This window comes from Somniosus microcephalus, chromosome 7 (genome assembly GCF_052327205.1).
Source record: "Somniosus microcephalus isolate GS21.2 chromosome 7, FLI_Smic_1.0, whole genome shotgun sequence".
NCBI lineage: Eukaryota > Metazoa > Chordata > Chondrichthyes > Squaliformes > Somniosidae > Somniosus > Somniosus microcephalus.
In genome coordinates, this window is record NC_140993.1 from 97213996 (window position 1) to 97241740 (window position 27745).

The window sequence follows — 27745 nt, forward strand, 5'->3', positions numbered from 1 at the left end:
ACTGCTTACTTCCACACAACACATGCAGAGTGCCTTTTGTACGAGTGCCCTTTAATTTGCGCTCCCCAGGGTGTGTTGCGTTCCATTTTACAAACGCTCTGGACGCCAGCCGCACAATGGGGCGGTCCGACTGAAGTTTGGATTCGGGGCGGCCAAAGGGCGTTGCACGAGGATGTGACGTCATTTTCTGCGCGCGCATCCGGGCGGCCGCTAAACTTTGCGCCGGCGCTAACGGGCAACTTAATTTGGGGCGGGGCGCAAACTGCGCTGCGCCCAGGCGCTACACGCATAGCGCCCGAAAATCACTTCTCTTAAGGCGCTAACTGCTGGCGCAAGCAACTGAAAATCTAGCCCAAACTGTTCTATTAACACTGATTTTACCAAGTGAAAATTGGCCTAGCGAGTGCGTAGTGTTGTAAGCAGAGACCTGAGCATAAAGTCAGAAGCATATGTTAAAAATATAGTGGACACAAAATAAATACATGGGATGTAGACATTCTAGGGGTATGGAGACCATGTGTAATTGACCACTTTGAGTTAATTGGCAAGATATTATGTAAAATCAGAATCACAACCACATTGTTGTTCAAATGTGACTTTACTAAGATCTTTTCCAATTCAATTTAATGCAGATAACAATTTTTTGAATGCCTGCTCCCTCCCAAACATACTAATTTATGCAACTCAAACAGGAGCCCACAGAATTCTTTCAATGTCTGCTGCCTCCTGAGCATACCGATTCAATCGAGATACACGTACCAGTAGTCAGTGACCTAAAAATAGACCCTGCAAAGCATTGAATGACTGGCAGAGCATTCAGTACTTGCCAGTTCATCCACTGTCAAATATACAACTCTAAGCGGTCTTGCAAGCAGTGAGCATGCACCTCACTGAATATATCAACATTGCGGATGGACCTTTCTTCTATGGGGTATGTATAGCAAAATGGTAAACCCACTTATAAAGAATGGGCTTACAACTCCAAAAGAATGGTGCAGAGAGGAAAACCTCCTGCTGTATCACTTTACACTAATGCAATGGAACCTCAGCATGAAATTATTGATAATTTCCATCATAATCTACTTGCTGGGGTGGGATACAATTATTGCTTATTATGGAGATGAAATCTTTGAATATTTTACATACTGAATATATTTTTAGATCATTGATTGTTACTAGGCATACTTTGCATAAATTGGTATGTATGAGAGGGAGCAGGCATTCAAAAAATTGTGAAGAGTCCTGCTTTGTGCTTAATAGACAGCATCAGTTCCCTTTTGTGAGCTACTGACTCTGACATAGTCTGTTTTCTAAGCACATAAGTTATAAGGCAGTCAGTTTAGAAATTAGGTTGGACCCATTGATATTCTATTCACACTTCCTGTGAATATGAACCATGAGTATATCTAGTTGCTACATTTCCCTGAACCTGCCATTAATGCCACCATTGGTCCATTTTGGCAGGTGGCTTCCCTGGAATTTTGAGAAATAAAGATAAACAGAAAAGGTTGAATTTTCAAAAAGTTTATGTGCATGTGTGAAATAGGGTTTACTCATTTGTGTTCAAAATAGTCTTCTGCATGCAAGATCAATCCCGTCCCCTGTTTCATGCAAGTGCACAGCTTTTTAAAATGCATTGGCCCTGACCAGTTTTAGCCTGGACAAAAGATGGCCACCCTAACTAGCCTCAACAGCCTCAGGGGCCTCAACAACTGCAGTGATCAGTGCTGGGGCCTCAGCTATTTACAGTCTATATCAATGACTTAGATGAAGGGACAGTGTGTAATAAATCCAAGTTTGCTGATGATACAAAGCTAAGAGGGAAAGTAAGCTGTGAAGAGGGAGTACGCAAAGTGGCTGCAAAGGGACATAGACTGGTTAAGTGATTCGGCAAGAAGATGGCAGGTGGAGTATAATGTGGGGAAAAGTGAAATTATCCATTTTGGTAGGAAGAATAGAAAAGCGGAATTTTTTTAAAAGGTAAGAGTTTAGTTAATTTTGGTATTCAGAGGGATTTGGGTGTTCTTGTACATGAATCACAGGAAGTTAACATGCAGGTACAGCAAGCAATTAGGAAGGCAAATTATATGTTAGCCTTTATTGCAAGGGGGTTTGTTTATAAGAGTGAGGAAATCTTGCTGCAATTATAGAGGGCCCTGGTGAGACCACACCTGGAGTATTGTGTACAGTTTTGGTCTCCTTACCTATTGAAGGATATACTTGCCTTAGAGGGAGTGCAACAAAGGCCTCAGGGGTGTCAGCAACCTCAGGGAGCAGTGCACAGATACCCTGTGTACTGGGTATGGCTTTCTATGATCAGCACTAAGACACCAGGTGAGGGAGGGGAAGGTGATGATTGCAGGAGGCCAGGGTGTACAGACCCAGAATAACATGCCTGGACCTGACTGAGGAGCAGTGCCACAGGAGGCTTTGCTTCACCAGTCAGACTGTCTCAGACATCTGCAACCTCCTGCAATGGGACCTGCTACATACTACCCACTGTACCAGGGGGCCACACAGGATGGAAGCAGACTCCTCCGTACTGTCAGCCATAGTGGTAATATTCCTTGGCAGACCTTCCAATACCTCGTCCATCTGGCTGTGTGATTTCATGGCTGGGCCCCTGTAGTCAACGATGTACTCTAGAGCAGAACTGGGTGAGGACCTCGCCCTCCGGTGAACTGTCTCCTATGCTGTTCCTGCCACCAATACCTGTTGCTGCTCACTGGTGCTCTGTGACTAACCATGTGCAGATCCCTCAAACTGTATCTAACCCATGCAGAGTACCAGTCTGAGCTGGTGCCTGGGAGGGATGGAACACTTGACGATGCATCCTCAGGGGGACTATTCTCCTCTCAGGTGCCTTCTTGCGAAGGAGGCTCTTGCTGCCGAGAAGGACCTAGAATAAAGAGAAAAGGGACAAGCTTTATGATGGGAGATAGAAGCTGCACATTTTCAGGTGATAGTCTTGAGCATTTGGCTTGAGGCTGTGCAGCTTGCTGAGGTGAAGGAAAGGTTGTAAGTAACATGCAGACACCCTGCTCTGTATGCTGCCCACCTCGCCTTCCTCGATGGTGCTGGCTCTACCTGGGTCACTGATCTCCAGGGCATCCTGCTCTGCTTGAGTGAGGACAAAGATGTCCGTTACTCGTCCCCCAATCTTAATTCTCTCCTTCCCATTGTGCGCTGTCTTGATTTGCAGAAAGAGAGGGGGATGAGTATAAAAAATTTACCTCAAACTGTCTACATCAATGGACCATTCTCTGCTCTTGTTTGAGCTCTGGGCAATGATATTTGAAAACTGCAGTGGATCACTCAAGGTAGAAGAAAATATGCTGGAATAAAAATAAAGGACTCCAATTGTACTCCACTGGCAAACAGAGAACAGTAAGCCAATTGAAAGACTCCACTTGAAGTTTCAACTATTAAATTAACCTGCCTATCTACAGTTCCTTGTTGCAATACAGATGGTTGTAAAATATTAGTTAAACATACTGGCCCTGAATTTGAGGTCGGAGGCTTCCCACGGGCAAATGCCTCCAACTAGCAGAAAATCTACAAATTTATCTGATGGTCCCGGAGCTTCGGACAATTGCGCTCCTGGGCCTCTATGCGTAGGCCTGTGTAGAGGCCAATGTATCCCAGGGCACAGGTGATTCGCAAGTGCCCCTGGGATCACGTGGGCCAACCCAACGAATCAAAGAAGGGGGAATCCCCATTCATAATTATGGAGGTTCCGTATGTACGGAATCTTGAAGATTCTTGACAGATCGCAAATTCCGGGTTTTAGCGCATGCGCTTCGCATGCTTAAATCCAGAACTTGCGCGGTCCCTACGGGCGCGTGCGCACCTTGTACGCACCCGTAGGGGCTGTAAATTATGGCCCAGGACGCATAACAAGTGGCATCCCAACATAACTGTTTTTTCATGGGCTCCAAAAATTACAAAAGTACTGATTCAATTTTTTTTTCTCTGTGAAAACCTACAAGTATTATAAATAGCCTACATCAGGGTCCACAATGTCATATTTTAAATACTTCCATTCATAAGACTAACCATAACCTACTCATGGCTTCTTTATCATAGTTATCCAAACTGCTTCATTTAGAAGATATTTAAGATACTTCTAGCCATGGTCTAAGGAAGAATTTATTACAGCATTTATATAGTGCCTCATCACATCCTCGGGATGTTCTAAGTGCTTCACAAACAATGACTTCATTTTGAAGTGCAGTCATTATTATGTAGGCAAAGCCTCTATGTCGCACTGATCTAAGTCATTGGGATTTGTACTTAAAATGATTACAACTCTCGTGTCTAGTGTGTGAATTATGGAGCTTCCCTCCTCAAGAATGAGCAATGTAACTGTTTCTGGTGAAGGAACCACTACCTCATTACTATTTGCAAAAGAATACAAGTATATCTGAGAGCATTTTCCAAACCCTTTAAATGATAATTGTAACCTTTCTTCATGCAGTGTAAGTAAGTTTACTTATCTTACAGGAATCAGCTCTGACTTTTGCAGGAATCAGCTCTGACTTTTGCAGGCACCAGTTCATTTTGGTGCATCAGGGATCCGATAGTACAAAAGGCTAAAGCTCACAACACTAATCTAATTATTCTTGAAATGCGGTAAAACTGTGGGACAGAAATACCCATAATATCAGCTTTGTTCCATTTCAATTCTTGAGAAAATAGGCTTTGTACTACTACTGCACAGAACTGTGTGGGCTCATAACCTTATGGCCTGTTACGTGGTCTTTACTGTTTACGAAAACAGCAAATACAGACTCCAATTATGTGGACCTGGAGTTGGCAGCTGTCAAATATTGCAGTGTGCACTGTTTAAGAGGGAAGGTGGCATAATCCTACACTGTACACTATTCTGTGCTTCCTACTGCTCAAGATTAGCTGTTACCTTACCCCAAATTCTGAATGTCCTACTGCAGTTGAAGCATAACATTTATGTCTCTTCACAAAATGCTTGCAAAAATAATATTCTGTACAATTCTAATATTGAACACAATGGGGCTGACTATGTGATGCTCGGCAGTGATAGTGCTGAAGCACATCAAGCATTAGCTACCAACCCTGTTGGGCACCAAGGCCTGAGGCCTGCTCTGCATTCATTTTGCACAGCACAGTATTGTGCTGGGAAAGCATCAGTGGCACCGAGGGCCTGCACAGCAGGCATGCTCATTAAGGCCTCAAAATAAAAAGTTAGTTAGGTCCTTGCACCATAATACAGTCTCAGTGCTGAACAGCACCGCTGGAGTTTAGCATTTAGATATCCAGGCAGTGAATGGTTAGCCCATTCAATTATGTTGGTTCCTATTTCTTAGATGAGAGGCTGCTTTATAGTTACATCCAGTAGCTGCATGTTGATCCAAAGACATCATTGTTTATTTTACAGTGCCCTTGGGTTTCACTACTGCAATTATCGACACCTTATTAAAGCTGCACGATCTCAGTGTTGAGTAGGCACAAGGCCCACTGCTGGTATATTCTGAACCTTATGTCAGTCATCTGAATACGCACTGTCTCGCACAATCTCCCGTTGTGTGGCATGAGTACTCTGGGCAGCTAATTAATATAAGGATAATATGGCTGGCTTTGGTTAGGTCTGTAAAGTGGTAGCGATCAGGGGCGGAGGTAGCGGGCAATCGGGGGGAGGTGGAGGGGTGATCGGGGCGAGGTAGCAGCGATGATCGGTGGGGGTAATGGGGTGATCGGGAGTTAGTGGGGGAGATCGGGGGAGGTAGTAGCAGTAATCAGGGGGAGGTAGCAGCGGTGATCTGAGGAGATAGCGGTAGCGATCGGGGGGAGGTAGTTGTAGTAGTTATCAGCGGGTGGTAGCGGTAGTGATCGGGGGTGGTTGAAGTGGTGATCAGGGGATGGGGGTGGCGGCTGATCTTACTGACCTTTGCCCCTGTGGCATGCTTATTCCCCAAGGGCAAAGGTTAGGCAAAAGGGGGCAGAAACCCATGACAATGGGATTCCATCCCATCTATGCAGGGGTGGAGCAGCAGCTGCACGTACAAGAGGCACAAGCCCAATGTTCTCATTTATAGAAGGCAAGAGGGGGAATTCCCAGCATTCTCACCTGATTTTCAGGTCAGCCATGATCTCATTGAATGGCAGAACAGGCTCAACGGCCTACTCCAGTTCCTATTTTCCTGTTGTTTAGCTAGCTAGGGCATCCATAGCAGATGGTAGAGAGTCTTGCACTTGGCACCCTCTCAAGTAAGAGAGGTTAAAGGGAGCCAAATAGTAGGGCAAGGAATGGTTGGAAAACCTGCAGCTGTGGTGTTGTTTCCACCACTGTTACCTAGTGCAAATCACTGCCAGGGGCTGGGCCAGTCCAGGGGTTGTGACCAGGCCATCAAATTCAGTTGCAGTTTGGTCTGGACAGATGCAGCGTCTGGGCAAAGGGGACCAGGAAAATTGATCCCACTTAAACATCTAGCAACAAACTGAAGTAAAATAAATGAACAATCGGGTTATGAAATGGATGAGAATCATCAGGGAAGATATGTTACTTGAGACCCAAATATGATGGCTCAATTTTGTTTTGTGTTTGTGTTATAGTGGTGACTGTATGTTACTGAATAATGATCCACTTGAAGTAAAATATTTTTTTCTTACCTTATATCATTCGGAGCAATAAGCAAACTTAAAAAATGTTTGATACAGCAAAGACATTACAAGGTGGTCTGAAGGTGATAGAAGTGTAGAGAAGGGGTGGGAACTGGAGCAACTAGGTATGTGGCAAGCAGTAGTTCAGCATGGTGCATGGGGGCATGGCTACATGTCATTCTGGAATGTCAATGTGAGTAACCTTCAGCCTCATTGAGTAAATAAAAGCCCTTGGTGCTTGACAATGAGGCAATGTGATGCTCGTAACTAGAAAGGAGGATTGTTTGCTTTTGGTTGGTTGAAAGTCCTTCATCTGGAAAGAAGTAGGGGGCTATTTTCCCTGCAAAAGCACCGGTAGTTTAGGTGCTAAAGATCCTCTGAGGTGGCCAGTTGCGGTCTTGTGCTGCAGTGCCAGGTTAGCCTATCTTTAGCGCAAGACATCATCTTGGTAAAGGAGTTTAAGCTTGCGCTAAGAACGGCCACCCCGAGGATGATTAAGCCTCTGATTAGCAATTAAGTTGGTTCCTAATGCTCATTAAAGAGGCTGCGCGACATTTTGCTGGCTAGCACTGCAATTAATGGCCTCTCCTAACAGCGACCAGCTGAACAGGAGTAAAGAAGTCATAGGTGAGAATTGCGAGTGCTACTTAAAGCTATGCTCAGCTTTCACTATTCATTTGCTGATTAAGATCAACTGACTGCACTGTGTTTGAAGAGGACTTTTGATACACATAGGGAGACTTTCTGGGATACTTTGTCAAGACTTCAACACTCTATCAACATTATTTGCGGAAATTCTGTGAGGACTTCACCTAAAAAGAGTGAGTGCTGTGCTACTCTACCTATTGGAGAACTTCTAGGAGTCACCAGGAGAAAGGGATTATGGGGATCTTGCTAGGGGTCCCCCTTGGTCTCGAGGAGGAATCAGAGGAGATGCGGCCAGGCAGAGCAGCACCAGCTGCTGGAGGATAGAGGGATAGGAGGGTGAGGAGGGCTCTCAGCAGGAGGTTCTATCCACCCAGGGACTTCAGACAGCACTACTCCTACCATCACATGAACCAAGACCAGTGTATAAGGAGGCTACGCTTTACCAAGGAGGTCGTCACAGAGATCTGTGGCCTCGTGGAAGGAAGACTCAGGCCTCGCAGCACAGCCAAGACTGCATCGTCTGTGGCAGTCAAGGTCACAGTAGCACTTCATCTTTATGCTACTGGAACCTTCCAGGCTGCCACAGGTGATATCAGTCACATATCACAATCCTCTGTGCACTCTGCATAAGGGAGGTGTCTGCAGCTCTATATGCTCTGAGGAATGACTAAATATCTTTCCCTATTGTCAGAGGAGACCAGAGGCAGAGAGCGCTAGGATATGACATGATTGCAGGATTTCACCATGGTCAGGGAGCCATTGACTGCACATATGTGGCCATGCAAGCCCCTCATTTAAACTCGGAGGTATTTAGGAACAGGAAGGGATTCCATTCCCTCAATGTGCAGCTCTTGTGCGACCACCGGCAACGCATCCTGTTGGTGAATGCCTGTTATGCAGGGAGCTGCCACGATGCTTTCATTTTGAGACAGTCATCTGTCCCACAGCTGTTTGAGTTTGAGACACAATGCAATGTCCATGGCTGGCTACTAGGTGACAAGGGATATCCTCTGCTGCCATGGCTCATGACTCCCATGAGAAACCCTCGGACACCAGCTGAGCACTCATACAATGAGAGCCACTCTGGCACCAGGAATATCATTGAGCAGACCATTGGGTTCTTCAAGCAGAGGTTGAGATGAGTCAGGAGGTGCCCTACAGTACTTGGCCAAGAAGGTCTCCAGAATCGTGCAGACTTTCTGGATGCTCCAGAATCTGGTGATCATGAGAGACCAGCCGTTACTACCAGCAATTGTGCTGGAAGGTCAAGCTCAGGAGCCACAAGAGGAGAAGGAAGAAGAGGAGAAAGAGGTTGAGGAGGAGGAGAAAGATGAAAGGGTCCAGCGGAGCACTAGAGGGTTCCTGGTGGACGGCCCGCACCTGGGAGGGACGCTTACCAGTATCTAATTGAGACGTCCTCCACTCCTCCAACATTTGACTTCAGAGCACTGAAGCCACATGCCTTACCTTCCACAATGGAGGATCCATCAAAAAGTCTGCCATTTGCACTCAATCCTTTCAAATCCTTCCGCATGAAGAACACAATAAAAAAGATGACCAATTCCACCAGTACCCCCAGTACCCCTCAGACATCTGTAGAGCTGCTTTCTTGCTCTCGAGTTGTGTTGCTGTTTCCAGATCAGGAATGCCTTGCGCTTGCAGCTTATTAGCTCCTGGATCTCCTGATCATTCTCGTCGAACCAGTCTTGGTGTTTCCTGGTCGAGTGACCGAGCGTCTCTTCACAGGTGCTGATTATGGAGGCCTTGAGTGACGACCAGGTGCTGTGGACACTCTGTGCCTCTGCATCACTGGGAGTCATCAGGTTGGTTGTGAGGCGCAGGCTGAATAGGGCTTTCTTAGCGGGGTCTTTGAGTGCTCCAGCGTTGATTTTCCCGTGGTATTGTTTCTGTTGCCGCCGCTGTTTTGGGGCTAGATTGATGGAGATGATAGAGCGGATTAGGCAGTGGTCTGTCCAGCAGTCGGCAGCTCCTGTCATGGCGCGGGTGATGCGGACATCCCTGCGGTCCCTCACTCTGATGACGTAGTCCAGCAGATGCCAGTGCTTGGAGCGAGGGTACTGCCATGAAGCCTTGTACTTGTCTCTCTGACGGAACATGGTGTTGGTTATGACAAGGCCATGTTCTAAGCATTTCATCAGGAGGAGGGTACCGTTGGAGTTGGCTTTCCCTACCCCCTCTCTGCCGATCACAGCTCCCCAGAGGTCTGTGTCCTTTCCAACTCTGGCGTTAAAGTCACCAAGGAGGATCAGCTTGTCGCCCGTTGGGACTCGGGACAGGGATTGTTCGAGGCTGGAGTAGAATTCCTCTTTGGTCTCGTCTATGACTTCCAGTATTGGGGCGTACACACTGATGACCGTAGCGCACTGGTTCCAGGCTAGGGTGAGCCGAAGAGTCATGAGGTGCTCGTTTATACCGCTAGGAGAGTCTCTGAGATGCCCAACTAGTTAATTTTTTATGGCGAAGCCTACCCCATGGAGGCGGCATTCTTCTTCAGGTTTGCCTTTCCAGAAGAAGGTGTAGCCATCGCCTTGCTCCTTGAGCTGGCCTTCCCCTGCCCGCCGGGTCTCACTTAGGGCGGTAATGTCTATGTTGAATCGTCTGAGCTCCCGGGCAACGATAGCAGTACGGTCTGTCACTGTTGGGGTTGTCCATGAGGGTCCTGACGTTCCAGGTCCCGAACTTCATTTTAAAGGGTGGAAGATGCCTGTGCACGAATTCTTTTAATGTGGGGTGGCCGTTGCACACCAGCTACCACACAGACTTGACAGAGCAAGGTCTTGGTCCAATGGCAAGGGGATCCAAGATGATTGGAGACAAGGCTCTGCTACATCGGCCTAGCACACACACACAAACATACTCCTAATATCCTCCTCCTCCCTCCTTCACGCAGGTCCTCTCTGCCTGGGTTTCATAGGATGCATTGTGGTCCTCCCGACCTCGCTGTTGGCCCATGCCGCACCTTCCCTGGGCCCCGACCATGCTGCAGGTCCACGCTGTGCCACTCCTGGACCTTGACCTTTCTGCTGGGCTCGTCCTCGCTCCTGGGTCTCGGCCTTGGACATGAGTGATGTTGTCTCTCATGATCAAATTAGCACTGATATTCTGGTGAAGGTTAGCCAGGGGGAGGTCAGTGGAACCCATCAGTTTTTTGTATTTGTGCCTGAATTTGTATCTGTGCCTGAATTTGTATCTGTATGCCTGGCCCCGAGCTCGCCTCGCGGTCCCTGGCCCCGAGCTCGCCTCGCGGTCCCTGGCCCCGAGCTCGCCTCGCGGTCCCTGGCCCTGAGCTCGCCTCGCGGTCCCTGGCCCCGAGCTCGCCTCGCGGTCCCTGGCCCCGCGCTCGCCTCGCGGTCCCTGGCCCCGAGCTCGCCTCGCGGTCCCTGGCCCCGAGCTGCCCTCGCGGTCCCTGGCCCCGAGCTCCCCTCGCAATCCCTAGCCCCGAGCTCGCCTCGCGGTCCCTGGCCCCGAGCTCGCCTCGCGGTCACTGGCCCCGAGCTCGCCTCGCGGTCCCTGGCCCCGAGCTCGCCTCGCGGTCCCTGGCCCCGAGCTCGCCTCGCGGTCCCTGGCCCCGAGCTCCCCTCGTGGTCCCTGGCCCCGAGCTCCCCTCGCGGTCCCTGGCCCCGAGCTCGCCCCGCGGTCCCTGGGCCCGAGCTCCCCTCGCGGTCCCTGGCCCCGAGCTCGCCTCGCGGTCCCTGGCCCCGAGCTCGCCCCGCGGTCCCTGGCCCCGAGCTCGCCTCGCGGTCCCTGGCCCCGAGCTCGCCTCGCGGTCCCTGGCCCCGAGCTCGCCTCGTGGTGCCTGGCCCCGAGCTCCCCTCGCGGTCCCTGGCCCCGAGCTCGCCTCGCGGTCCCTGGCCCCGAGCTAGCCCCGCGGTCCCTGGCCCCGAGCTCGCCTCGCGGTCCCTGGCCCCGAGCTCGCCTCACGGTCCCTGGCCCCGAGCTCGCCTCGCGGTCCCTGGCCCCGAGCTCGCCTCGCGGTCCCTGGACCCGAGCTCGCCTCGCGGTCCCTGGCCCCGAGCTCGCCTCGCGGTCCCTGGTCCCGAGCTCGCCTCGCGGTCCCTGGCCCCGAGCTCGCCTCGCGGTCCCTGGCCCCGAGCTCCCCTCGCGGTCCCTGGCCCCGAGCTCGCCTCGCGGTCCCTGGCCCCGAGCTCGCCCCGCGGTCCCTGGCCCAGAGCTCGCCCCGCGGTCCCTGGCCCCGAGCTCGCCTCGCGGTCCCTGGCCCCGCGCTCGCCTCGCGGTCCCTGGCCCCGAGCTCGCCTCGCGGTCCCTGGCCCCGAGCTCGCCTCGCGGTCCCTGGCCCCGAGCTCACCCCGCGGTCCCTGGCCCCGAGCTCCCCTCGCGGTCCCTGGCCACGAGCTCGCCCCGCGGTCCCTGGCCCCGAGCTCCCCTCACGGTCCCTGGCCCCGAGCTCGCCTCGCGGTCCCTGGCCCCGAGCTCCCCTCGCGGTCCCTGGCCCCGAGCTTGCCTCGCGATCCCTGGCCCCGAGCTCGCCCCGCGGTCCCTGGCCCCGAGCTCCCCTCGCGGTCCCTGGCCCCGAGCTCGCCTCGCGGTCCCTGGCCCCGAGCTCGCCTCGCGATCCCTGGCCCTGAGCTCCCCTCGCGGTCCCTGGCCCCGAGCTCGCCTCGCGATCCCTGGCCCCGAGCTTGCCCCGCGGTCCCTGGCCCCGAGCTCGCCCCGCGGTCCCTGGCCCCGAGCTCGCCTCGCGGTCCCTGGCCCCGAGCTCGCCTCGCGGTCCCTGGCCCCGAGCTCGCCTCGCGGTCCCTGGCCCCGAGCTCGCCTCGCGGTCCCTGGCCCCGAGCACGCCTCGCGGTCCCTGGCCCCGAGCTCGCCTCGCGGTCCCTGGCCCCGAGCTCCCCTCGCGGTCCCTGGCCCCGAGCTCCCCTCGCGGTCCCTGGCCCCGAGCTCCCCTCGCGGTCCCTGGCCCCGAGCTCCCCTCACGATCCCTGGCCCCGAGCTCCCCTCGCGATCCCTGGCCCCGAGCTCCCCTCGCGATCCCTGGCCCCGAGCTCCCCTCGCGATCCCTGGCCCCGAGCTCCCCTCGCGATCCCTGGCCCCGAGCTCCCCTCGCGATCCCTGGCCCCGAGCTCCCCTCGTGATCCCTGGCCCCGAGCTCGCCTCGCGATCCCTGGCCCCGAGCTCCCCTCGCGATCCCTGGCCCCGAGCTCACCTCGCGATCCCTGGCCCCGAGCTCCCCTCGCGATCCCTGGCCCCGAGCTCACCTCGCGATCCACTAGTCACTAGATCACTAGTCCAGTGGAGAAGTGTAGTCTTGACGGCAGAGAGCTGTGGGAATTTGGAAGCTAAGTTTTAGTGAAGAGCCAGTGCTCTCTGATGAGAACAAAGAACAGGCATGGTCAGGGGATGGGCAGTGGGCTCAGGTAACTTTAACCTTGCAGCTTGAATTTGCAATTAGGGATAAAATGCACCCACTATTAGAGCCAGGGGAACTTAAACAGCAGAAGAGAGGAGACAGCAGAACCTGGATCTGCTGGAGTCGTTCTGCCAGACCTGGGCCCTGACAATAAATCCCCAAAAAACCAAAGTCCTTGGCCTAGAAATTGGGTTTTGGCTTAGCCAGGGCTTTAGCGCCGGAAGTTAGTGCCGGCGCTAAGTCCCCCTGCGCGTGGCAAAAATTCAGTAGTGCCGCGCCCAAACGGCTGCCGGCGCTACTGAAGGGTCTTAGCGCCTGGAAAAGGGCGCTAACTGCCGTTTAGCACCGCAATTCCGGCGCTGCGGCACCCGATGCGGTGCGGCAGGCTGGGGAAGTGCAGGCCTCCTCCTTCCATTAAGGAGGAGCTGCCTGCACCCGGCCGCGGCCCGCGCAAATCTGTTTAAAAATGAGCCCGGCACCTCGGACAAGTGCCGGGCTTGCATCTGTTCCGGGGGCGGGGGGGAGAAGTCCGGGGAGGGAGCTGCGGGCAGGCGGCCGGCGGGAAAGCGACCGGCCGCCGCGGGGCCTTTAATGCGCCGGCGCAAACACATGTTGGACTCTGTTGCCAGAGTCTTAGTTGCGGCTGTCACGGGCGAGGCGGCCGCAAATGAATTTCGGCGCTGGAGCCCGTCGGCATGGCAACTGGGACGCTGCGCACACCGATGACGTCATCGGTGCCGGCGCAGCGCTACCGGTGCAACGCCGCTTTAGGGCCCCAGGGAATTTTTCAACTGGCCATAACTCTGGCGCTAGTCCCTCTAGCGCCTCAAAAGCGGCGCTAAGGCTAGTGAATTTCTAGGCCCTTGTGTTCCAGCAAAGATCCAGACATCAGGGACCCAAAATAAATTTCACACTAGGAACAACCAAAATTGAACAAACCACTAACTACACATACTTGGGCTTAAAAATCAGTTCTACGGGAAATTTTCATCTGGCTGTGAATGAACTGAAAGAGAAAGCAAGAAGGGCTTTCTATGCCATTAAAAAATCAATCCAAATAGAAATCCCAATTAGCATTTGGCTCAAAATTTTCAAATCAGTAATTGAACCAATTGCACTCTATGGCAGTGAGGTGTGGGGACCGCTAACACAACAAGAATTTGCAAAATGGGACAAACATCCAATTGAGATCCTACATGCAGAATTCTGTAAAAGTATCCTCCGGACTCAAAGGAAAACCGTAAACAATGCATGCAGGGCAGAACTAGGCCAATATCCATTAATAATCACTATCCAAAAAAGAGCCACCAAATATTGGAAACACCTAGAAATGAGCAACCCCCAATGCTATCATTACGAAGCCCTGAAATGCCAAGAGAGGACCATAAAGAAGAATACCCTCAGTCAACTAGTCCTGGGACTCAGTGAAATAACTACTAACAGTAACCAGCCCCAGGACAGTGACAGCATAACACAAAGAATTCGACCCAACACAATCGTCGCTAAGCAAAAGGAAAAATATCTGTCATATTGGGCAGAAACAACAAAAACCCAAAGCAAACTCAATTGCTACTTGGCCCTAAACAGACAATACAACATGGCTGATTACCTGACCAGGGTAAAGGATAGCAAAATGAGAAAAACCTTGACAATGTACAGACTTAGTGAACATAGCCTGGCGATCGAAAAAGGTAGACGCAGGCAGACCCGGCTACCAAGAGAGGACAGGATATGCTCTCACTGCAGTCAGGGAGTGGTGGAGACAGAGATGCACTTCCTCACAGCGTGTAGAAAATATCAGGGCATAAGGGAGAATTTCTACCCAAAATTCACAAAAATATGCCCGGAATTCAGAAATTTGAATGCCGACCAAAAACTCCCATACCTACTAGGGGAAGAGAGAAATTGTGTAACCTTAGCGGCACACTATGTTACAGCTTGCCATAAACAGAGGGACAACCACTAGATATAAGAAAAGAGTATATAAAAATTATATGAATGTATATTTATACACTCAGGGATATATCTGTTTGTACACTGTATGGATAGATCTGTATTTTTGTGTACAACCATGAATGTTTTTCGATGCTTTGGCAACATAAGATGTACCTTGTCATGCCAATAAAGCGATTTGAATTGAATTGAATTGAATTGAGAAAGAGCAAAGGATGGCAAAGGAGCTCCCTAGGGAGCTGCCAGCACAGGAGCCATCTTGAATCGATGAGATTGGGTACTGTGTCAATTACCATAATCGCTCTTTATCTTACCATAAACAATGAAAACATGACACAGCCAACAGCAATTACAAATATTAAACTATTCACCCTGGTGTTTACCCTTTGTGGCTATCCTATAAGTGCTCTTGCCTACTCTGGTACTTCTACGAAGTGCAACCTGAGAGGCAGTAACACGCGAGGTGGGTGGCTGCTGAGAATCTGAAGAAGGCAGTTCAGGTGTCCTCCTGTAATGCCTTCGAGAGGCTGTGGGCCATGATGGCCCCGCCTCAGACTGCACCATCTCAGCATGTGCTTGAGCAGTCCGGGCCACCTGGCTGACAGGCAAGTGCGAGGGCAATGGTGGCGTGGCGGGGGAGGAAGCAGGAATGCTGCCATCCGGAGAGAGGCCAGTAGGTTCCTGCTCCATGATTTCCATGCCACTATATCGGGGCGTCTGTTCAGCCAGCCCAGTGATCTGCTGGAGGACAGATTTCTGGGCAGCTGAGTCACTCTGCAAGCCCCTTTCATCCAAGGAGCCCAGAGCCACAATGGCAGCTGCCTGAGCTTCCATTGTGGCACTTTGCCGTTACATGGAACATGCTAGTAGTGTAATGGAAGCTGTTTGGGCTTGGGTAGTGCAGTTATTGCTAAGTGTGTTTATGAGATGGGATCTTACCTTGACCACTCATGTTAAATCATTACATTTTTTGCAACACTGGAGCCATGTCCTGGGGACAGTGCTCCTGGCTGTGACATCCTCGGCGATCTCCTCCCACATCCACCGCATTAGTTGCCTCTGTGGCCTCCTTCCCCTCCCCCCCCAAGCAGGCACAGGACATCCCTCATCAGCTGTACCTTCTCCACCAGGACCTCCAGTGCTGCCGCTGAGAAACTGTGAGCCCTCTCCCTCGGTCCCTGAGCCATTCTGATACGTGTCGTTGTCCTGCTCGTTTGGTTTCACTGTCAGCCAAAACACTCCAGACCTTCAGTGGAACTGTGTGCATAGAGGTTAAAGCTGCAGGTCTCCATTTTAGTGCCTCCAAGCACGTTTAAATCACCAATTAGCCCCAAGATTACGGGCTAAATCCAGACTTTTAAAAAGGCAGGTTTTATGAGCACAGAACTCACCCTTGCCCCCAAATAACCATTTCATCAAGGCAATTGTTTGTCTGTCAACAATTTAAAGAAAGAAAGATTGCATTTACATAGAATGTACAGCGCAGAAACAGGCCATTCGGCCCAACATGTCCATGTCAGTGTTTATGCTCCACACGAGCCTCCTCCCATCCCTCTTCATCTAACCCAATCAGCATAACCTTCTATTCCATAAGAACATAAGAAATAGGAGCAGGAGTAGGCCAATCGGCCCCTCGAGCCTGCTCCGCCATTCAATAAGATCATGGCTGATCTGATCCTAACCGCCAATCCACTATCACAGAACCATCTCCTGAATCTAACAGAATTAGACACACAAAATAGGAGCAGGATCAGGCTACACGGCCCCTGAGACCGCTCCGCTACCCACAGGGCCATGACCGATCCGAACCTAGACTCATGTCCAAATTCCTGCCCGCTCCCCGTAACCCTTAATTCCCTTTACTTCTAGGAAACTGTCTATTTCTGTTTTAAATTTATGTAATGATGTAGCTTCTACAGCTTTTTGGGGCAGCATATTCCATGGACCTACCACCCTCTGAGTGAAGTAGTTCCTCCTCATCTCAGTTTTGAAAGAGCAGCCCCTTATTCTAAGACTATGCCCCCTAGTTCTAGTTTCACCCATCATCGGGAACATCCTCCCCGCATCCACCCGATCCAACCCCTTCACAATCTTATATGTTTCAATAAGATCGCCTCTCATTCTTCTGAACTCCAATGAGTAGAGTCCCAATCTACTCAACCTCTCCTCATATGTCCATCCCCTCATCCCCGGGATTAACCGAGTGAACTTTCTTTGTACTGACTCGAGAGCAAGTATGTCCTTTCTTAAGTATGGACACCAAAACTGTATGCAGTATTCCAGGTGCGGTCTCACCAATACCTTGTACAACTGAAGCAATACCTCCCTATTTTTATATTCTATCCCCCTAGCAATGAAAGCCAACATTCCATTGGCCTTCTTAATCACTTGCTGCACCTGCATACTAATCTTTTGAGTTTCGTGCACCAGGACCCCCAGATCCCTTTGTACTTCAGTACTTTCCAGTTTCTTGCCATTAAGATAATAACTTGCTCTACGATTTTTCCTGCCAAAGTGCATAACCTCACACTTTCCAGTATTGTATTCCATCTGCCAAATCTCTGCCCACCTACTTAGCCTGTCTATGTCCCCTTGCAGGTTTTTTATGTCCTCCTCACTCACTACTTTCCCTCCCATCTTAGTATCATCTGCAAACTTTGATATGTTACACTCGGTCCCCTCCTCCAAATCGTTAATATAGATTGTAAAGAGTTGGGGACCCAGCACTGACCCCTGCGGAACACCACTAGTTACTGATTGCCAGTCTGAGAATGAACCATTTATCCCAACTCTCTGCCTTCTGTTAGATAGCCAATCCTCTATCCATGCCAGAATATTACCCCCAATCCTGTGATTTTTTATCTTAAGCAATAATCTTTTGTGTGGCACCTTGTCAAATGCCTTTTGGAAGTCTAAATACACTACGTCCACTGGTTCCCCTTTATCCACCCTATATGTTACTTCCTCAAAGAACTCCAGCAAATTTGTCAAACATACCTTCCCCTTCATAAAACCATGCTGACTTTGTCCTATGAAATTATGATTGTCCAAATGTCCTGTTACTGTCTCCTTAATAATGGACTCCAAAATTTTACCTACCACAGATGTTAGGCTAACCGGTCTATAGTTTCCAGCCTTCTGTCTACTGCCCTTTTTAAATAAGGGTGTTACATTAGCAGTTTTCCAGTCTGCCGGGACCTTTGCCGAGTCCAGGGAGTTTTGGAAAATTATTACCAATGCATCCACAATCCCTACCGCCACTTCCCTCAAGACCCTAGGATGAAAGCCATCAGGTCCAGGTGATTTATCCGCCTTGAGTCCCATTATTTTACCGAGTACCACTTCCTTAGTGATTTTGATCATGTTTAGCTCCTCCCCCCCTTTAGCCCCCTGTTTGTCCAGTGTTGGGATATTCTTAGTGTCTTCTACTGTAAAGACTGATATAAAATATTCATTCAGTGTTTTTGCCATCTCCATATTTCCCACCATTAATTTCCCGGTCTCATCCTCTAAGGGACCAACATTTACTTTAGCCACCCTTTTTCTTTTTATATAACTATATGTAGCCAAGTGGGAAAATGCAGTGAATATTTAAGTCCACTAGATGGCGCGGTTCATTTTCCCCTTTAGAATTTGAAAAAAGGAGAAAAGGGTTATGGGAAGGGCCATGTGATGCCAAAGGAACCTCCCCTTTCTTCACAGCCTCCATTTTCTAGATCCAGCGTGGGGGGTGTGCTCTGAGGAGAGTTGGGGTGAATATGACTTTTGAAATGAACTTAGTCTGCATAAAGTACAACTAAAACAGCATTTAGTGCAGCCAGACATAGTTTTAAAGTGATATTGTTTCCCAAATCACTCGATATCACGGGGATGCTTGTAGATTGTCCCACCATGTGCTGGTGTTAACCTTTGTTAAAATTGTTGTTGAGTCCTTGGGGCTACGTTTCGAACGAGTTTAATACTTTCTGTTTGCTTGTAAGAGGTGACAAGTGATAACGGGACATACGAATGTATGGTATGATATGTTTTGTTTTGTATAATGATTGTTAGTTAATTAACTGCCTTCACCTGTGGTTTGCCTCATGTTCTGTTTTGCAGCAAGCCACTGCCGTATTTTGTCGACTGTGTTTTATGTATTTACAATTTCATCCTAAACCTAGACCCAAGTTATTAATACAGAATAAAAAACCCCAAAAACGAAAGTTCGTGTCCTGTGCTGCTCCATTTCGCCAGGCTACACATTTTGGTACCAGGAGTGGGGTCTGTTAGCTTGGAGTTTCTCAGGTTTGGGAAAGTTACATAAAATACGGCAGTGGGGGAAGAGCGGTGTGGTGCCAAGTGGACCTGGAGACGGACGGAGAGTGCTGCCTGGGGTTGCTAAGGAGGACCAGACCAGACAGACGGGATCCAGAGGGCGCCAGGACCAATCTGGGAGAGGACCCATCAAGGCACCGAGGAGGGACACCATTGGAGAAGAATCGTCGCAGCGGCCATCCCATTCAGTGACTGTCAGGGACTTGTGAACTGAGTCAAAATGTTAGACCCTCCTGAGGAGGCGGGTGGAGCTCACAATTCGGATGGTGAGGACAATACCTCTAGTGTGGGTGAGGGCAACCAGATAGATGAACTCAAGGCACAGATTTCAGAGTTGAAAAAAAACCATGACCAAGCAATGGCAATTATTGCCACTCTAGGTAATGGGGCAACCAAGTCATATGTGTATGTACCCAGAGAGCGTCAGATCCAACCATTCAGTGGTGAGGTATCCAAAGATAGCCGTTCAGTTGATGAGTTCATTGAAGAGGTTGAAAGTGTACTACGAGCTAGAGATCAGACTCCTGCAGAGCAGGTAGATTTCATTCGATCTTTGTTGAGGGGGGCAGCCCTACAGGAAATTAGGTTACGGTTGGGTGGAGAGTCTAAGCAGCCCAGTGACCTGTTCAGTTACCTAAGGGGGGCTTTCACCGAAAAACGCAGTGAGTCCCAGCTGTTAGAAACTTTCTATGGACGCAAGCAAGAAGAGGGTGAAGATTTCCGAGAATACTCACATGCACTCTCTCAGATTATTAGAACTTTGGTAAAGCAATCACCTGATGCTGTGCCGGACACAAAACGGGTTGTCAGAAACAGATTTGTTGATGGTGTTAGAGATCCCTCACTCCGGAGAGAGTTGCGCAAGTTTGTACGAGACAACCCCCAGTCTACCCTGTTCGATGTACGTGAGGAAGCTGTCTTATGGTCCTTAGAAGACCAGCCCTGTAGCACTAAAGTTGCAAAGAGCAAGAATGTAGTGTGTGACAGTACGGGGAGGGATCTTCAGTGTTCTGCCATTGGGGTACCAGGCAGCCAGGCTGTCACTTTACAGGATGTTCTTAAAGTGGTGGCGGAACAGGGTAAAGCTATCGGGGAACTAACAGAGGCAGTACGGGGTCTTGCTCTACAGAAGGAAAACACGGGTAATGACAAGGTTGGGAAACCTAGAGCCAAGCCAAAGTTCACTGATGAAGGTCAGCCTATTTGCTTTAAGTGTAACGGGGCGGGGCACATTGCCAAACAGTGTCCTCAGAAGCACGAGGTAGCAAACACATCCACCACTGCTGGCTGGGGTGCAGGAAAACTAACTCCCTCGATTGCCATGAGCCGGGCAATGCGAGGAAAACCTGCAGGCTCTCAGAACAGTACTGGTATTCATGACAGATTTCTTGACCGTGCAGTAGGTAAATGTCCAGTAGTAGATCTCAAGATTGGGGGGGTTACTGCTAACTGTTTACTGGATACCGGGAGCCAAGTCAGCACTATTACTGAAGTTTTTTTCAGAGAGCACTTACTTGGGAGGGATGAGGATATGCTGCCTACAACCGGGTGGCTTAAGATCACTGCCGCCAACGGGTTGGACATTCCCTACTTGGGCTACCTTGAGTTAGACGTTGAAACTATGGGCATAACCTTACCTGAATGTGGTTTCCTGGTAGTCAAAGAGCATCAGCAGTCACAGCCTGCAGCACCAGGTCTTATTGGTATGAACATCATCAGCCGATGCAGACAACTAGTTCATGCTGAGTTTGACACTACTCTAGGGGGAAAGTTGGATTCAGATTGGAGGGAAGCATTTCAGCAAGTACAACAGTGTAACATCACTCCAAAGTCATCTTCTGTCCGTGTAGCTGGTAGGGGTGCTGTACATGTGCCTGCGTCTTCCATAGCTACAGTCTATGTAAAGGGACTTAAAACTCAGTCAGGTGGCAGCACTAAAATGCTGTTGGAGCCAGGTAACACACCATTGCCAGGTGGCCTGGTAGTTGTCCCCACTCTAGTTGAATCAAAGGGACGTTTATTTCCAGTGCAGGTGGTAAATTTCTCTGAGGAGGATGTGTGGTTAAGCCCCAGGACCAGGCTTGGTATTCCGACTCAGGCAGAGTGTGTAGACAAGGACTCCTGTGAGGTGCGATTTCAACGCATCTCCGCTGACACAGAGGAAGTAACTGTTGGCAGAAAAGAAGGACAGATGACAGACCAAGACATTCAGTTGCTTTTGGACAAACTACACATAGGTGGCACACAGGGCCAACAAGCAGAGTTAGGTGCACTTTTAGCCAGGTATTCGGAAGTATTTGCTTTTAAGGATGAGGACCTAGGCTACACTGATAAAGTTGAGCATGAGATTAACTTGGTAGATGACGCACCAGTTACAGAGCCATACCGTCGTATCCCACCTACACTGTACAAAGAGGTGAGGGACCACATCACTAAGCTTTTAAGAAAGCGTGTCATCCAGGAGAGCAATAGTTCATACGCTTCACCCATAGTGGTAGTTCGTAAGACTGATGGAGACATACGACTATGTGTTGACTTTAGGAAACTAAACTCAAAAACCAGACGTGACGCATTTCCTTTGCCCCGCATTGACGAGAGTTTTGATGCCCTTCATGGTGCAAAGTTCTTCTCGACCATTGATCTTGCAAGTGGGTACCACCAGGTTGCTGTTCGTGAAAGTGACAGGCCTAAGACTGCTTTTACAACTCCTTTTGGCCTTTTTGAGTACCTCAGAATGCCTTTTGGTGTCTGTAATGGACCTGCGACTTTTCAACGACTTATGCAAGCGACTATGAGCGACTTAGTGTTCCACATCCTATTAGTGTATTTAGATGACATCCTTGTTTTCTCTCAGACCTTCCCGGACCATTTAGAGAGGCTTGAGACAGCTCTAAGACGACTGAAAGAGACAGGGTTGAAAGTAAAGCTTGAAAAGTGTCACTTCCTGCAGCAGGAAGTCAGGTTCCTTGGGCATCAAATTTCAGGGGAGGGTATAGGGACAGATCCAGAGAAAATTGCCGCCGTAAAGAAGTGGCCGGTCCCCAGTACAGTCAAAGATCTGAGGTCATTTCTTGGTTTCTGTAGTTATTACAGGAGGTTCATTGAGGATTTTTCTAAACGAGCTGGCCCTCTCCATGACGTAGTCAATGCATGCCTTAGGGAAGACAGCCCAGCAAAAGCAAAACGGTTGTTTGAAGGTTCATGGACAGCTGCGTGCCAAGCTGCTTTCGAACAGCTGAAAGAAAAGCTGATCAGTGCTCCAGTGTTAGGTTACGCAGATTTCACTCAGCCTTTTATTGTAGAGACGGATGCCAGTAACCTAGGATTAGGTGCCATCCTCCACCAGCAGCAGGGAGATAGGAAGAGAGTGATAGCATATGCCAGTAGGAGGCTCCGTAATGCTGAAAGAAATGACAGAAACTACAGCAGTATGAAACTAGAGCTCCTCGCCCTCAAATGGGCTGTTTCAGAGAAATTTCGAGGTTACCTTCTAGGTTCCAAGTTCACTGTCATAACAGATAACAACCCCCTGTGTCACCTTTCTACAGCTAAGTTAGGTGCTGTTGAGCAAAGATGGGTGGCTCAGTTAGCTGTTTTTGACTTTGACGTCAAGTACCGCCCAGGCCGCTGTAATGCAGCAGCAGATGCCCTCTCTAGGCAGCCGTTAGCAGGGGAGCCCGAGTCAGACAGTGGGGATGCAGACTATGATGGTTGTGTGGCCATATGTAATGTCACTCACAAGGGAACAGCTCTAGGACCAGACTTAGGGACAGCAGGAGTCAAGTGCTGTAAAGTCAGACAGATCCATGTTTCGGACGCAGAAGAAAGTACTGAGCGTAGTGAGTTGCAGGGTAACACACCAACACTTCCCGGTTACTCTAAAGAGGAACTACGTAAGTTTCAAGACACAGACCCCACCCTCAGCGTGTTTAGGAAGTTTTGGGGTGAGCAGCGAAGGCCAACTTACAAGGAGAGGTCGCAGTTATCCAAGCTAGTATTATCCACGTTAAAGCAGTGGCCCCGTATTTGTGAGCAAGATGGTTTGTTGTACCGTGTAATCGAGGATGTCCATGTTGGTGAGTGTCACCAGCTACTACTGCCCTCTTGTTTGAAAGAAGTCGTGCTTGAAGGTGTGCATGATCGTATGGGCCATCAGGGAATAGAGCGCACACAGAACCTTTTGAGACAGAGATGTTTTTGGGTTGGGATGTATGGGGATGTGGAACAGTGGGTCAAGAAATGCGAGAGGTGTGTTTTGACAAAAATGCCCCACCCCAAGATACATGCCCCTATGAAATCATTTCTAGCCTCCCGGCCCCTTGAAGTAGTTGCTGTAGATTTCACCATGCTGGAACCGGCCTCCGATGGTCGTGAGAATGTGTTAGTGGTGACCGATGTTTTCACTAAATTCACACAAGCCTTCCCTACTCGGGACCAAAAGGCTGATACCACGGCAAAAGTCCTTCTCAAAGAGTGGTTCATGAAGTATGGGGTCCCAGAAAGATTGCATTCAGACAGAGGTCGAAATTTTGAGAGTGAAATCATTGCCGAGCTGTGTAAGCTTTATGGTGTAAAGAAAACCCGCACTACCCCACACCACCCAGAAGGAAATGCTCAATGTGAGAGGTTCAACAGATCTTTACATGATCTTTTGCGTACACTGCCTCCAGAAAAGAAGCGCCGCTGGCCTGAGCACTTATCTGAGTTGGTGTATGCCTACAATGTAACACCCCATGCTACGACTGGCTACTCACCGTACTATCTGCTTTTCGGGGTTCATCCACACCTTCCTGTAGATGCTTTATTAGGTCAGGAGCAAGTGTTAGACAAGAAACATGAGTGGTTGGTTGTCCACCAAGAGCGTTTGAAGGAGGCACATGCAAGGGCAAGAGAGTACACTGAAAAGAAATCAGCTCAAAGAATTGAACTTAACAAAGACAAAGTGTACTGTCCAACCATTGAGGTGGGTCAGTTGGTATACTTACGACACAGGCCTTTGGGTAGGAACAAAATTCAGGATGCTTGGGGTCCTACTGTGTACAGAGTGGTGGAGGTACAGGGTACTACACATGCAGTTGAGCCTGTAGAGGGCGGTCCTTTAAAAAGGGTCCATAGAGTTAATCTTAGGCCATGTGTTACCCCTGTCCCTGAGCCTAGGCGGACGAGAACCAAGTCCCCTGTCACCGTACCCCCTGTCACTCTTTTGACAGAATCGTTGCCAGAGCCCTCTGATACTGAGTTTGTTGTGGTAGAGGAAGTCACCTATCCAGAGTTAACTCAGGAGGAAAAAGTAAACAATGATCCTGTTGGTAACGCCCAAGATGTACAGGAATCAGAGGCTGTTTCTGAGCCAGAGCATTCAGATCCTTCTGAGTGTGGGACTGAGGTTGAGGTACCCATTCCGGCTCCTCGCAGAACTAAAAGAGCCAATGCTGGGGTAAACCCTAACCCATACCATTTGCCTCAGTCAGCCTGTAATGCAGTCTCACTCAGTCCTGAGGTGTTCTCTCATGTTTTATCGAGTCTGGGTACTGCATTTTTTCGAGAAGCTGTAAAAGAAGTGAAAAACAGGTGCTAAGTCACCGAGGACGTTGACTTTAAAGCAGGGGAGAATGTAGCCAAGTGGGAAAATGCAGTGAATATTTAAGTCCACTAGATGGCGCGGTTCATTTTCCCCTTTAGAATTTGAAAAAAGGAGAAAAGGGTTATGGGAAGGGCCATGTGATGCCAAAGGAACCTCCCCTTTCTTCACAGCCTCCATTTTCTAGATCCAGCGTGGGGGGGTGTGCTCTGAGGAGAGTTGGGGTGAATATGACTTTTGAAATGAACTTAGTCTGCGTAAAGTACAACTAAAACAGCATTTAGTGCAGCCAGACATAGTTTTAAAGTGATATTGTTTCCCAAATCACTCGATATCACGGGGATGCTTGTAGATTGTCCCACCATGTGCTGGTGTTAACCTTTGTTAAAATTGTTGTTGAGTCCTTGGGGCTACGTTTCGAACGAGTTTAATACTTTCTGTTTGCTTGTAAGAGGTGACAAGTGATAACGGGACATACGAATGTATGGTATGATATGTTTTGTTTTGTATAATGATTGTTAGTTAATTAACTGCCTTCACCTGTGGTTTGCCTCATGTTCTGTTTTGCAGCAAGCCACTGCCGTATTTTGTCGACTGTGTTTTATGTATTTACAATTTCATCCTAAACCTAGACCCAAGTTATTAATACAGAATAAAAAACCCCAAAAACGAAAGTTCGTGTCCTGTGCTGCTCCATTTCGCCAGGCTACATATAAAAACTCTTACTATCTGTTTTTATATTTTTTGCTAATTTACTTTCATAATCTATCTTCCCTTTCTTAATCAATCTTTTTGTTATTTTTTGCTGTCTTTTAAAGTTTTCCCAATCCTCTATTCTCCCACTAGATTTGGCTACCTTATATGCCCTTGTTTTTAGTCAAATACTATCCTTAATTTCTTTACTTAGCCACGGATGGCTGTCTTTTCTTTTACACCCTTTTCTTCTCAGTGGAATATATATTTTTTGGAAGTTGTAAAATAACTCCTTAAATGTACACCACTGATCATGTATTGTCTTACCCTTTAATCTATTTTCCCAATCCACTCTACTCAATTCCGCTCTCATACCTTCATAGTCTGCTTTATTCAAGCTTAGCATGCTTGTTTGAGATCCAACCTTCTCACCCTCTAATTGAATATGGAATTCAATCATGTTATGGTCACTCATTCCAAGGGGATCCTTTACTAGGACATTTTTAATTAATCCTGTCTCGTTACACAGGACCAGATCTAAGGTTGCTTGCCCCCTGGTCGGTTCAGTTACATACTGCTCAAGAAACCCATCCCTAATACACTCAATGAACTCATCCTCAAGGCAGCCCTGCCCAATTTGATTTGTCCAATTAATATGATTGTTAAAATCCCCCATAATTATAGATGTTCCCTTATTACAAGCCTCAACTATTTCCTGATTGATACTCCGTCCAACAGAGTTGCAACTGTTCGGAGGCCTATAGACTATGCCCACTAGTGTTTTTTTCCCCTTATTATTCCTTACCTCCACCCAAACTGTTTCATTATCCTGATCTTTTGACCCAATATCATTTCTCTGTATTACAGTGATTCCTTCCTTTATTAACATAGCCACCCCACCTCCCCTTCCTTCCTGCCTGTCCTTCCTGATCGTTAAATAACCTGGTATGTTTAATTCCCAGGCATTGTCACCCTGCAGCCATGTTTCTGTAATGGCCACAAGATCGTAACCATATGTAGTTATTTGTGCCATTAACTCGTCTATTTTGTTACGAATGCTATGTGCATTCAGATAGAGAACTTTCAAAGATGTTTTGTGACACTTAGTTCCTGCTTTTGCCCTTTTTATTACTTTACCTTTTACTCCATACCTTCTGCCCCTTCCTGACATGCTCTGGTTTTTAATTTCCCCACTGCTACCTAAGTCTATGACCTTCTCTGTTGTCATTTTTATTATTTGCTCTCTAGGAACCTCCCCCCCACTAGTTCCTTTCTCCTTCATTTATATAGCGCCTCTCATGACCTCAGGACTTTCCAAAGTGCTTTACAGCCAATTAAGTATTATTGAAGTGTAGCCATTGTTGTAATGTAGGAAACACAGCAGTCAATTTGCAGACAGCAAGGTACCACAAATAGCAATGTGATAATGACCAGATAATCTCTTTTAGTGATACTTGTTGAGGGATAAATATCAGCCAGAGCACCTGTGAAGGAATGAGCCATAAAACCTATTCAGAAAAATACACTATCTGATGAAAGAACTCTGGCCTTATTAAAACATGACAAACTGGGTTAATGTTGCGACTGACTCACCAACTGTAAACTACATGTCGGTTCTTTAATAAATCTATATCTTTTTAGAATTGTCTCACATAAGACTTCTGTATCAAAAACTCACAAACTCAATTTCTGTACACTCTTTGGTGAAGAGTTACAGTTCTGGGGGAGTTTTCCGGACCCTCATAATATCCAGAACGTTACAGTCTAGCTAAACTTATTAAAAGCGCTATCTGGAGGATGGTAACATTCTCGGGTTGTTCCTTTCCTTTAGGGAGAGATAGCCCGGACCTTTAGACCCAATTAAGCATCTTTAGGATTTGGCTACCTCAAACTTTAGTTGAAAGTGAACGTCCGAGAAATACGCCTGATCTGGGGTAGCCCTAAAGGGGCTAGGACTAGTAATTATCCCTTCACACCAGGGTGAACTCTTCTGCTCCTCAGCTGTAGCTCCTATGACCAGAAAGCCCTGCAGCGGGTAGTCAAAGCTGCCCAACGCATTACCGGCACCCGGCTACCGACCATTGAGAACATCTACCAGAAACGCTGTTTACGGAGGTCACTGACCATCATCAAAGACCCTACCCACCCCAGCCACAGTCTGTTCGCCCCCCTGCCATCTGGGAGACGCTGCAGATGCATTCGCACCCGAACGACCAGATTTAGGAACAGCTTCTTTCCCAGGGCTGTCATCCTATTGAACTCTGCAAAAAAACTCTAAAGCCTGCACATCTGCCAATGCACTTTATTATGTTTATGTTTATGTATTACAAGCCAAATGAATGTTGAATGTTAAATGTCTTAATCAAAATGTACACTCTCAGGAGCCGCAAGCTTACATTTTGTTGTACTGCACTTGTGCACTAACAATGACAATAAAGTTGATTATTATTATTAATAATAATATAGTGCCATGGGATCTTTTACATCCATCTGAGAGGACAGATGGGGCCTTGACTTATTGTCTCATCTAA

At 48.7% G+C, this 27745-nt stretch overlaps 1 protein-coding gene across 1 annotated transcript; it reads left to right on the top strand.

Moving 5' to 3' along the window:
* The first annotated feature begins 821 nt into the window (after nt 1–821).
* On the top strand, nt 822–25361 carry LOC147114810 (uncharacterized). The gene is made up of 2 exons (XM_085992773.1): nt 822–931; nt 18725–25361. Exon 2 carries the CDS (start codon nt 19161–19163, stop codon nt 24516–24518), a length of 5358 nt encoding a protein of 1785 aa, XP_085848899.1. The 5' UTR covers nt 822–931; nt 18725–19160; the 3' UTR covers nt 24519–25361.
* Nucleotides 25362–27745: the final 2384 nt, after the last annotated feature.